The sequence below is a fragment of the Nuphar pumila genome, chromosome 1 (genome assembly GCF_984573655.1).
Source record: "Nuphar pumila chromosome 1, dmNupPumi1.hap1.1, whole genome shotgun sequence".
NCBI lineage: Eukaryota > Viridiplantae > Streptophyta > Magnoliopsida > Nymphaeales > Nymphaeaceae > Nuphar > Nuphar pumila.
The window spans coordinates 7,332,027-7,345,153 of NC_143249.1; the positions used below are offsets into that span (position 1 = coordinate 7,332,027).

General features: G+C 41.5%; 1 protein-coding gene across 1 annotated transcript; it reads left to right on the forward strand.

The window, feature by feature from the left end:
- The first annotated feature begins 1,744 nt into the window (after nt 1–1,744).
- On the forward strand, nt 1,745–13,081 carry LOC149847840 (receptor-like cytosolic serine/threonine-protein kinase RBK1). The gene is made up of 8 exons (XM_090009622.1): nt 1,745–1,894; nt 2,012–2,443; nt 4,231–4,485; nt 7,248–7,402; nt 8,339–8,418; nt 9,626–9,761; nt 10,034–10,183; nt 12,877–13,081. Exons 1-8 carry the CDS (start codon nt 1,804–1,806, stop codon nt 13,048–13,050), a joined length of 1,473 nt encoding a protein of 490 aa, XP_089865748.1. The 5' UTR covers nt 1,745–1,803; the 3' UTR covers nt 13,051–13,081.
- The last annotated feature ends 46 nt before the right edge of the window (nt 13,082–13,127 follow it).

Genomic DNA, 13,127 nt, shown 5'->3' on the forward strand with positions numbered 1-13,127 from the left:
CCCTTGCTGCAAGGTTGAAGCTTTGCCTACTCTCCGGTGGGCAAGGGGGACCTTAAGGGTTTTACCAAGGGGAGGCCTGCCAATGTGCAGTGCGTGATTGGGGGTTTACCTTTAGATTATCTAAAAAAAAAAAGCAATAAACAATGAAACCAGCTTCTTCGTCTTGGAACAATATTGATAGTTTTTTTTTTTGATAATTTAAAGGAAAACCCATCACCAACCCCACATCGGCTGACCTCCTGTTGGTAAAATTCTTGAGGTCCCCTGCCCACCAAGTACATCCGGATTCGACCTTGCAGCAAGGGACACCAACCATGAGTTTCGAGCTTGTCATATCAACTTGATGACATCATAGCATCTGCTAGATGAGTAAAGGCCTTGTGGGTTTCAGACAGCAAGTAGTTCTGAACCAATAAAACCTACAATTTGTTTTTGTTTTTTAAGAAATAACACCCTCAAATGGATGCACAAGTCAGAACCCTATTGACTACTGTTTTTGTTCTACGCCCTATGCATAGTGACAAAAGTAAAAAAAAAAACGCAAAATCTCGGCAGCCAAAACTTGCAAAAAATAATTTCTTTTTGTAAATCTCATATTTTCAGCAAAATCTTGGTGATAAAAAATAAATTAAAATTATCAAAAATGTTTTTTTATAAAGAAATAAATTAAAAAAATTAATATACACGGTTTTTTTTAAGGTAAATAGCTGATAAAACATAAATATCACATTTAAATTACAATATTTATGTTTCTTACAAAAAAAATCACAAGAAATTGAAAATACTGTAAGAAATTACTGCTTTTAACTTTCAGGTAATTTCTCGCGATATTTGTCACTATGGTCCTACCTCCTAAATGGTGTTAAGAGCAGTGAATATCATTTATTAATTTAATTGGTTGTTTAGACTTCAATTTCTTCAGAAATTTATTTGGCTTGCCTGCTTATAAAACCATGATTTTTCCACGAGAGAGAGAGAGACTGTCACAAAGACACGGATACAACCTGATACATGACTGGAATTCGACACACATGTACCAAAAAAAATTCAAAAATAAAATACGAAGACACATGATTTTTTTAATAGTTTAATCAATAAAAACTATTTTCAATGTTTTAATATATATAATATATTTTATTGAAATATTATTAAAAAATAACAGAATAATATTTTCAAATGTACAAGAAAATCTTGTTTTTCTTTTGTTCTTAATTTTTTTTTCCTCTTTGTCTTGTGAGAGTGCCTTGATTAGGTACACGTCAAAGTGTTCTAAAATATGAGAACTTTCTTCTCTTCCAAAAAGCAAACTGTTTGAAATGAGTTCCTAATTGGTCGGCTTCACATGTTACAAAGTTCGGTACACCAAACTTGGTCACCTGGGGTAGGACCACCTTAGTTGATTGATAGAAAAATTACTTGAATCTCTCCCTTTCATGCGGAGAAAGAAAAAAGGTCTACAATTTTGAAGTTTTGAAACAAATCTATTTTTAACATGATTTGCTGATCCGTGTACCGTTGCTTAATAAATAACCAAAAGGTCCGAAATATCTCCCTCTCTCTCTCACACACTCAGAGCCATACACGTGCCTTGACTGGTGAAACCGTTGGGAAGCAGGTATGGCTAATGCATAAATTGCACAGATTCCATTGCCTTTTTTTGATTGCTCGGTAGGAAGAAAAATCCACTCTAAAAAGCATCCTTCCTGACTTCCAAGTAATCTTTTTCTCATTCACTCTTTTATGATCGTTTTCCTTGAAAAAATCTGCCCATGTCTCTCTGCTCTGTTATTGCTCTGCTTCATCATGTCTTGGATCTCTTCAGGAATGGGTGGTGAGAACCAAACGAAGCTCTCCAACCATGCCTCCAATCAAAACATAATGGAAGAAGTTGAAGGTAAACTATATTTTGATGCATGACCATCCTCTTATTTCTTGTTCTTTTACATGATTTCAATCGACGGTAGCCGTACTCATGCAACAGATCCAATTCTCTCTCTCTCTCTCTCTCTAGGACCAGGGTCTAAAAATGGAAACACAGAGAGGGAAGAACCATCAAAAGACCTCAATTTGGATACCACCAACGAGCAGCAGAGCTCCCCCAGGACGGTTTTAGAAGGTTCTGCTTTGGTGCTCTATTCAGATAGCAGCAGCAGTAGCAGTAGAAGCAGCACCTCCTCTGTTGGGAGACTGAGTTGCTCTGATGGGTCACAATGGAGGACTCTGCTCCACAAGTGGAAGTCCAAGTCCATGAGAAGGCTTTCTACTTTTCCGCCGATAGGGTACTCTGCGTTGGGGGAAAAGAATGCACCTAGGGAGGTTGATCGGCCGTGCCAATTTGAGGAAGATGATGCTGGAGTGTTTGGAGCTCTGTCAAATTCAAGGCCATCATGGAGGAGCTTCGATTATGATGAGCTTGCTTCTGCTACTGACAACTTTAGTATTGGTGAGTGTGCTCAATCTTATTTCATACCTCTCTCTCTTTTATGACAATAAAACCTGTTTAAGGTGTTGCCCACAAGGCTCATATGGTAGGGGCGGCGACTTGTGAATGTCACCACGTTGATGGGACATCACAAGTTTGAAATCCACTGGTAGTCCTTTGCTGCAAGGTTGAAGCTGGGTGCCAAGGTGGGCAGGGGGATCTCAAGGGTTTTACCAACGAGAGGCCAGTCAATGTGCGGCCTGTGATGAGGGTTCTCTTTGGATTATCCAAAAAAAACCTATTTAATTGTAGGCGGGTTTGAATCCCGAGAGGCCCTCAACTCAGTAAAACCTTAGGATCAATCCTTCATCCTTTAGAAAGGCGCCTTCAGCGCTTTAACACAAGTACACACATTGGGAATCATCTTGTTCTATAGTTTTTTAAGGAGAAGAAAACATGAATTTAAACCTCTTTTTTCAGTTTCATCTCCCTTCTTAAAATAGAAGAAAGAAAATCGTACTTTTGATATAGTTCACAAGATTCTGTGGTGGACATTCTTGGTCTATTTTAACTTCAGGGCAGTGCTTTTACAACAGATTGAAATGATCCTGCCATACCATTAGAAGTTTCACGATATGACACTCTTAGTTCTGTATATAGTTGCTGAACATTAGATTGTGCTAAACACATTCTACATATTGATGGGGATAATCCATAGCCGTTTAATCGCTGCATTAGAGAACCATAATCTTTAGACGGTGGAAGTGTGTGACCTGTTTCCGTTAGATGTCGGATATGTGGCTTGCTACCCTTTAATTGATGAAGGGTATATCCTGATTTGTCTTAGGACTGCAATCTGCATAGTTTCAGCTTTGGGCCCTACTTTGTTCATTTGTTTTTTCTATCTACCTAATGTCAAACTACAAGTTACCTTTTTGTGTGTAGCCTATTTATCATTATCTATTCACTCTCGTGATCATGATCATCAACAGCATCATACATACTTTTCTCTCATATATAGGGAGTCAACGTTGGGAGTCCTGCTTTTTCATTTGCTTCTACCTTGTCTTGATGCAGAAGATAAAGTCAATACGCTGCAGCTAACATAAAATTCAGAATCTGTTTCTGTTTTCATTTTCCTATCAAAGTCAATGGTCCCTAGGAACTCATAGTTATGTCTGCCGAAATTTATTTTTCTTTTGAAATATGGGCGAAGAAAGAATATTGACAACACCAACCTACCAATTCTGATGCCTAACATCTTGACTTCAAGAAAGTTTCTGAAGAAAGAAAAAACCTAAACATTGTAGACCCCAAGGAGTTGCCCACATGGACTCAGGCTAGTAGATAGTGACGTCTCCCTCTACCTCAAGTTCGAGTCCCAGTATGAGCACTCTTGCAACGCGAAGCAGGCGGCTCCTTCGGGTAGAGGGGGTGCCCATAGAGTTTTATGCTGCCAAGATGATGACCATAGATACAATAGGCTAACACCAGCATGTTTAGGTTGCCGATCCCAAGTGCGGTTTCTTTATGCAATAAACAGAGAGAGAGAGAGAGAGAGAGAGAGAGAGAGAGAGAGAGAGAGAGAGAGAGAGTTTAACAATTACATAGTATACATGGTATACATAGTAGATATTAAAATTCATGAACTTGGTCATATTTCACCTGTTTGCCAAACACAACACAGCCTGTGTTTGTTATAAAGATGAAATCGCATGATTTTTATGAATATCAGGAGCAATATTATCATGTTGAAGCAAACTGAAAATGCCTATATTTTGGTATTGAAACCTTGAACCTTTTGGCAGAGAGATTGATAGGAAAAGGTGGTCATGCTGAGATTTATAGGGGATGCCTGTCAGATGGGCAACTTGTAGCCATCAAGAGATTGACTAAAGGGAGCACAGAGGAAGAGAGGATAGGGGATTTCCTATCAGAGCTGGGGATTATTGCACATATAAACCACCCAAATGCCGCTCGCTTGATTGGGTTTGGGGTGGAAGGAGGCCTTCATCTGGTTCTCCAGTTCTCCCCTCATGGCAGCTTAGCATCCATGCTTCATGGTAAGTCTCTGTATTTGCCCATATGCTCACGTCAACATTTGCATATTGATCCCAGATTTGTTTATGTCAGGATTTGCATATTGATCCCCTTTTTCCTGCATATGTATACCAAATTAGAGGTGGTGTGTGTGCGCTCGCATAGGTGTTTGTATATTTTTTTTAGATTAATAACTTGAAGAAACTGCACCCGACACGAAGACCTGGTCGCGCTGGCTCAGCCTGCTATACCTACTATCGTCGTGCCGGCAGCATAAAACTACGAGGTTAGGACCCTGCCCCCAGGGCTTATTTACATGGAGAAACCACTCTCAGGATCAGAGACCTACCCCTTGCCCCAGCAATTGCCACGCTTCGGCTTGCGCAAGAGGTGATGTTCATGGGATTTGAACCTAGACCACCTGTTTAGCAGCCTAGTTCTCATCCCACTATGCCAAACCCCCCTTGGAGCCTCTACGTGTGTATTGCATGTGCACAATTCTGTGGTGGTTAAGGGGCATTTTGAATGCCCCAAGCTCTTATCTCGAGGTCGAAATCTGTCATGGGCCCACCCCAAATCAGACCCTCGTGCAAACGGAAGATTTCAAAACCTTAATAAATTTAGGATTTCTACTCTCTTTTTCAGATGACATAGAACCTGGGCCTCTCCTTCTAGATAGTAAACTCCAGGTGAATGTCCTAACTCTCAAAGAACAACCCACCAGTCTCATCTCTGGGCGAATTGATCCTGAGCAAGATGGGGTTCCACCACCTTTCCAAGAACCATCCTAACCAGGGTGAGCTGGCCTTTTTGATATTTGAGGCCACCGCCTAGGGCCTCAAATGAAAAAATATATAACGCTCATATTTCACATGCTGAAGGCCTCCAATGAAAAAAAAAATGAAGAAATATGGGCCTCTAATGAAATATACTTAAGGCCCAACTTCTCTTGAGCCACCCCTGACCCTTAAGCAAACGAGGGACAATTTGATTCTTAAGCAAATAAGGGACCTTAGATCCCTAAAACCACACTGCTCAAATGTTTATGATCGTGAGCACAATGTGATTAATTACATTAAAAAAAAAAAAACTTGCTCAAATGCTTTCTTTTCTTCTTATTTTTTTGGTTGGGGATGAGGGGCTTGTGTTGGTGGCCGTCCATTTACTCAAATGTCCATTTTCTTTTCTTCTTATTTCTTTTCTTGTTTTTTTTTTTTATATTGAAACGGAGAAACCACCCAAGAACATAGACCTAGCAGCATTGGCTTTGCAGTCATTGTCCTAGTCGCTTAAAACTCCTTAGGCAGGGAGTCACCACACTTCGGCTTGTGCAAGGGGTGACACCGATGAGATTTGAACCTAGACCGCTTGCCTAGCGGGGTAGGCCCCATCCCACTACCCCAAACCCTTTTGAGGGCAACTCAGCCTTTTTTTGGTTGATTCATCATCCTTTTATCAAATTGTTTGGTGAAAATCTTCCTCATATATGACTATTTTTTGCTATATAACTATATCCTCATTTGTTATGGGAAAATCTAGGTGGCATTTGGATGAAATTCAAATCCAAGATTTAGTCGTTTCATGTTAAGTCTGGATTTTCTAGTTAAATGATGCTAGAAATCTGTACAATTTCTTGAATTTTGTTGTTGCACCTGATCGACCAGGTTGCAAGGGGTTTGGGGCAATGGGAGGGGGTCTTGGCCCCTAGGCAGGCGGTTTAGGTTCAAATCTCATAGGCGTCATCCCTTGCGCAAGCCGTAGCGTGGAGACTCTCTAAGGGCAAGGGGTAAGCCCACAAGCAGGTCAGTGACCGTAAGTACAACAGGCAGAGTCAGCAGGACTAGGTCTCTAATCTTGGGGGTGTTTTTTCCGTGTAAATATTAAAAACAAACCAAAATTTCCTTAATTTGAAAATTTGTCCAACATATGGATCGAACTTCGTAAATTTGTAAGTTGTGGGTTTTGATGGAAGTCACCCAAGGATATTAGCTCCTGGAAAGCGATAGAAACAGGGGAGATTAAATGGTGTGTTTGATGGCATTAGGGATGTCAATGGATCGGGTTTAGTACTGACTCAGGTTGAATCAGACCTGACCCCAATTTTTGAGTATGGTATCGGGTTCAGACCTGGGTTTAATCAGACCCATTATAAGAGAAACCATACCCGTACTTGATAAGAACTACATGAACTAGACCTGAGCCATACCTGGTAAAATAATATTTTTTTTAGCATTTTTACCTTAAAAAATTGCAAGTCTTAATCAAAACTCGGGTCAGGCCCGGGTCTGATATAAAATTTCACAAACTATACCCGGATCCAAGTATTAATCGGACCTTCAGGTCTGCACCCCGGTCTTCTTATTTTTCACCATAACCCAGATCCTACAGGGTTTGATACAGACAGGTCGGGTTTGACACCCCTAGATGGCATATATGGGTCCACCTAAACCCCAAAAGATTTTTTTTTTGGGAAACTTATCCGGCATCACATCAAAAACGCCCAAAATGTCTGATTTTTTTTTTTCAAAGACAAGCTAGGGTTAGGCAGACCCCCACCAATTACTATTCAACATACCAATGGGGTTTTGAACCAGCAACATCCCACCACACAGGAAGACACAGAAAGCTCCTACCAGCCACGCGGCACCCCCCCCGTTGGTCCAAAATGTCTGCTTTTATGTCACTGAAAATTCAGGAAATCTTGCCTGCAATTCATCCAAATGCACCCCCGTATCTTTTGGACATCTTGTCATGTGTCCGTCCCACTGAGACCTAGTGTTTGCAGGACCAAGGGCAATATTAGAATGGGGAATCAGGTACAAGGTTGCTTTGGGAACGGCAGAAGGACTGAAGTACCTGCATGAGGGCAGCCAACGTCGTATAATTCACAGGGACATCAAGCCATCAAATATCTTGCTAGCAGAGGACTACCAACCTCTGGTATGATTTTACATTTGTTTTTTTTGTTTTCACATAATCTTTCTTGAGTGCTTCTTTGTCTCAAAAGTACTAGTTGAGAAAGGGATCTTTCCTCTTTGTTGTGACATCAGGTGCAATGTCATTGCACACTCTTGGCGTGCTGCTGCACCTGATCACCCACCATCTTTGGGATACAATGGAGCCCAACAGCTGATGGAGGGTGATGAGGTGCAGCAGCACCAAAGTGTGCAATCACATTTCACCTGATCCTCCTCCTATTTGTGTTTTTAGAGAGTTGGTTCATTTGGGCATGGGGACCCACTTTGCACGTTTCACCAATCACCAGGTTGTTAAAGGTTGGGTTTGTGTCGGATATCTGACCCAACCTGAACCTGAATATTCGGGTTTGAGAATGAAAAATGCTGACCCGACTATTATTCATTTCGACCTGAACCTGACCCGAGTAACATGCTGGCTGGGTTTTTGATATATAATCTTTGCCATTATATCTGACCCGACCTAAATGACCCGAGTATTTTGTATGTATTTTTAAATGCAAATAAATGTTTTAAATACCATTTAAGTTACACAGTGCGCGGTTCATTTTCTTGACCTGACATAATGCCGGTTGGGTATACCCATACCCGACTGCATGTTACTTGGGCGGGTTTGGGTGAACCCTGATGGGTACGGATGTAAACATTTCAGATTCAGATTCAGATTGGATGTAGCCTGTATACCATATTCGTCTAATGTTGGCTAAAGGGATTTGAATTCAAACTCGGTAGCAAAAAATCAAAACCATATCCGTATCCGATTATAATCGGATATGGTTTTGGCATTCCAAATGCAACTAAACAGAATAGAATTCAGTTAGATATAGGATAAAATCTGATTCATTAGCATCCCTACTGATGCATATCTCTCTCTCTCTCATATGATACTTATTTGATGCAGATATCGGACTTTGGACTAGCAAAATGGCTACCTGACCAGTGGACACACCACATAGTGTCATCCATCGAAGGCACTTTTGGGTATGTATTTCTCCTTCCATTTCATCCCATATCCTCACCATCAGGTCTAGCCATTAGGCCCATCATCCTACCGCAGTGGGTGCTAGGCCCCTGTCCAACCTTGGCCAGGTCCGACCCGGCTGGTTTGCAACACACAAACAGTGGATCATGCCCAACGGACCCATGGATCTGATTGAGTTCAAAACTTAGACATGTTAAGAAAACAAATCTCTTCTTGGGTATGATAATTTTGTAACTCGCACCCATTTTTATACCTGACCATATCGGTTCTTTAAAATATGCATCTGAACCAACTCGAGCTCAAACTCAATTTGTACTCGACCCCTTTAAACCCTAGGAATTATACCTCTATCATATGACCCAAACCGGCAAGGATCTGAACAGACATCAACTGGTAAAAAAACAAATAAAATTTATACCCGAACTTATTTAAATGTTAATTACATGAATGTATACATATTCCCAATTTTATAAAATTAATAATATAGATAAGTTGTTTTCAGTATTTTTATTATAGGTTATGCCTAGATGATTGCAAAGCTACCTGGTTGGTACAGACTCGCACTATTTATAGAATTGAACCTATATGGACCTGAACTGGTTATCTCCCAAACCACTTAGACTGAATCCATTTCTGATTCAAACAGAGCTGCACCCGATGTGTAAAATGCTTGACCCGATATATATAACCAAAACCGATAACCTATTTCGGCCTAGCTAGAATAAACAGTACTCAGAACCGAAAATGAGTCTATATCGTGTCGATTCAGGGTTGGGTTCACTTTGAGACCCAATTAAAAAATGGGTCTGATGGAACCCAACCCAAACCAGCCCATTTAAACTCCTAGGACAAATAAACAATGAAGACCAAGCCAATGTTTTATGACCATCTATTCAACCATTTTTTATTTTTGACGTAACATGAAGAAACCATCGCTGCAGTATGCACATCCCGGGTATCGAACTCTCGACCTCCTTCAACTTAAAAGCCTTAAGCCGACCCATCTAGCCCAGTGTGCAGACAGCACATCCCGGGTATCAAACTCTCGACCTCCTTCAACTTAAAAGCCTTAAGCCAACCCATCTAGCCCAGTGTGCAGAGCCCTTATGGGGTAGCTCTTGCACATGTTGATAGAAGATAATTAGTTGAAATGGCTTTGCTTATAACTACTAATTGTGTTTAGGTATGTATAATGCTTTAATTAAGGTACTTGGCACCAGAGTACTTCATGCATGGGATTGTGGATGAGAAAATTGATGTCTTTGCATTTGGGGTTTTGCTTCTTGAGCTCATTACTGGGAGATGTGCTATCGACTCGTGCAGGCAGAGCCTTCTTATGTGGGTATGCATTTCCATATTCTTTCTGCGCTTTCATCTAGTCACTGAGGGTGCGTTAATTTGATTGCCTTGGATCGATCCGATATGATGTGATGTGAGGAGTTGATATGACACGGAGCCCGCGCCGAGATCCCTCACTACGTCAGGCGAAGCCAGCGCGACTAGGTCTTTGATCCTGAGGGTGGTTACTCCTCAGATTTGAGAACCGAGACACTCAAATGCACCCTGATTGAAAATGCAGATGCATAGGCTTGCTAATGCTTGTTAATTTTCTAGGCAAAACCATTGCTTGGTAGCAATTATGTGAAAGAATTGGTGGATCCTAGCCTAGGGGATGATTATGATCCTTGCGAAATGAACTGGGCTATGCTGACTGCGTCCATGTGCATTCACCACTTGGCTGCCGCAAGGCCGCGAATTAGCCAGGTTAATCTTTGATTATTATTACTGTTAATTAGAATGAAAGCATTAGCAAGCAGACTAGCGTAAGATTTTCATTTTAACCATAGCGACCAAAGTTTTAAAAAATGATTTAACTGCTGTGAATTTCTTGTGAGAAATTAAAATTGTATATTCTTCGCATTAATTTTTATATATATATTGGTAAAATATCAGCAACATAAATAAAATTGAAAATTACGAAAATATAAGCAAAAACTTTAAAATTAAATATGTAACAATATACAGAACATATTTTTGAACAAAAATGAAATATTGGATAGAGTTACTATATTAATTTTCGCTTAAAATATCACAATATTTTGTATGCTCTGAATGGGTCAATGTCATAATGTTTTCAATCTATTTAATTTCAGAAAACACTATCACATTTATCACTGTTTTTTGCTTATTGTTAAGGAAGCATGAGGCTAAAGACCCATGAACCAGGCCTATCCTGAAATGGACTTTCCATTATGGTGATACCGTGTGAATGGAGATTCAAGTATCGGGAAAAATAGTGATGTTTGGGAATAATCTTCTTAGCTCTTGTCCAAAATAGGGGTTGGCTATGTTGGGTCACATTATGAACAACATTGCACCACGCTGGTATGGTGATGTTCTATTAGGGATGGCAGCGGGGCGGGGACAAGGTCTCCACCCCGCCCCGCCTCCATCCCCGGCGGGGAATGGATTTTATCCTCCATCCCCGCCTTCATCCCCGTTTCATGTCCTCCATCCCCGGTTCAAACGGGGATGAGGCGGGGCGGGGATGAGGCGGGGATCGGGGCGGGGAAAAGTGCACGTCCATCCCCGCCTCCACCCCCGGACAGGGGTGGATTTTAACCTTCGTCCCTGCCTCCATCCCCGTTTCATACCCTTCTTCCCCGGTCCAAACGGGGCGAGGCGGGGCCCGCTTTCCCCCGGTCCACTGCCATCCCTATGTTCTATGTAGCCAGTCCTACTCAGTCACGTTGTACTCGTGGAAACATTGAGCATAGGTCCACAGATCACTAGGACTAGGGCTGCACAACGAGTTGGGTTAGCCTGAGCTCCGGCTCGGCTCGGTCTAAGCCCAAGTCGTGTTCGCCCGACCACCTAACTGAGCCGAGCTTGTACAAAGGCACAAGCTCGGGCAGACATTCGAGCCGAGTTCTATCAGCCTTTCTGGTTTGTTAAACTTTACTGACTTTGAGTTACATAAAGATCAACGGTTCTGCAATAGCCCATATATACGATTTTAGGGTTAGTGCTTTACTGGGTTGGGGTTGTTGCCGACTGCGACAGCTTTCCCTCCTCTCCTGCCCTCTTCGAGTCTTTCCTCTTCCGTGAGCGATATATAGGCCAGCGACGACGATGGCAACAGGTAGCGGTGATGGTGAGGGCTCCTCAATCCTCATTTCTCCTTCTCTCTCTCTCTCTCTCTCTCTCTCTCTCTCTCTCTCTCTCTCTCTCTCTCTCTCTCTCTTGCAGAGTTGCAGGCAAATATCCATGCCAAGCCGAGCCAGTTAAAGTCCAACGAGCCGAGCTGAGCTAGGCTCAAGATCAGCTGGTGACCTCGTACGGTTATTCTCCAGCTTGGCTTCAAGCTCGAGCCGAGCCTGAACAGTGAAAATACTTGTCGAACCGAGCTTTTGAAGCTAAAGCTCGGCTCGAACCCAGCTTTTGTGCACTCTTAACTAGGACCATGACCACTTCTAGCTACATGCAGCCATGGCTTGTCGTCGTGGGCCCACCAGAAAATGGTTGCCATTTGTCGTTTTGGTGAAACTTTTAGCCTACACATGTAGATTCTTGTGAATATTCCTGTATTTGTTTGTCATGTTATCTATTTAAAGATAATTATTCAAAATTTTGATAAGCTTCCAATTAAGATATACTTTATAAGAGAAGTGCTAATATACCCGACCCCATCCCTGCTGGACCCATACCCGATGGGTTTTTTTTTTTCTCAAAAATCGGACCTTACTGATGTGTTTTGCATGATACTCTTGGATCATGTATTTTGGATGAAAAAGCGGTTTTTGAAGCCTCAAAAGTTTTAAAAAATTGTAGACCGCTGATTTTGGAACCTTATAAAAACTTATTCGAGCATCGGAATCAAATGATCCAAGACCCAATTCCTATGAAAACAAGCACATAGAACTCGAAAAAATACAGAAATTTTCAAAAAGCCCCATCTGGTATGGGTCGGGCATGGATGAAATCGGATAGATTCCCATTTTCCTACTTTACAAATTTTAAAAAAACTTCATAGGTCTTCTAATTCTAGTTAACTTGTAAAATCTAAATATGGTGAGTATCCCTTGACAGAAGGTGGAATCTGTATATACTCCTCAGTGGAAAAGGGGGGGCTTCAAGAGTTTTACCAACTCGAGGCCTGCCAATTTGCACTTGCTGAGGGAGTGGGTGTTTTCTCTTGGCCTATCCCCCGACCCAAAAAAAAAATCTACATCTAGATCAGACACATTTTGATGATGGATATATATTGGATACATATATCCGAAATCCAATAAAATTTGAAAACTAAAAATCCAAACGGCAAAATGCAAAATGGATCCAAACGGATTCTATGAACTTGGACAATGTGGCGTTCTTGATTTGCATCAAACATGTTGGACAGTGATGTATGAGCACATGGCCAAGTTGCAGTAGCATTGAATTCCCTTGTTTGTTTGCAGGTTGTGAGGCTTCTAAAAGGTGAGGTTGCAACCATGGAGTCAGTGGGAAGGGGGCAACGCGAGTCGAGCAGTGGCCGTACGCTCTTGTTGAGTGCTTTGGACGTGGATGAATACTCATCAACCAGATATCTCAACGATCTCAATCGCCACAAGCAACTTGCCTTGGAATTCTAGGCTGTCTTCATTCTACCTTTTTTGAATTTGTATTTGGGAATTGCATTTACTCGAGCCAAAGCTTGTGAGGTTGATAA

Excerpts from the sequence above, each read along its gene's own strand:
- LOC149847840 (XM_090009622.1), top strand. The coding sequence starts at position 1,804 with ATGTCTTGGATCTCTTCAGGAATGGGTGGTGAGAACCAAACGAAGCTC. Across the intron at positions 2,444-4,230 it reads TACTGACAACTTTAGTATTG|AGAGATTGATAGGAAAAGGT; the intron begins GTGAGTGTGCTC and ends ACCTTTTGGCAG. Across the intron at positions 10,184-12,876 it reads CAAGGCCGCGAATTAGCCAG|GTTGTGAGGCTTCTAAAAGG; the intron begins GTTAATCTTTGA and ends GTTTGTTTGCAG.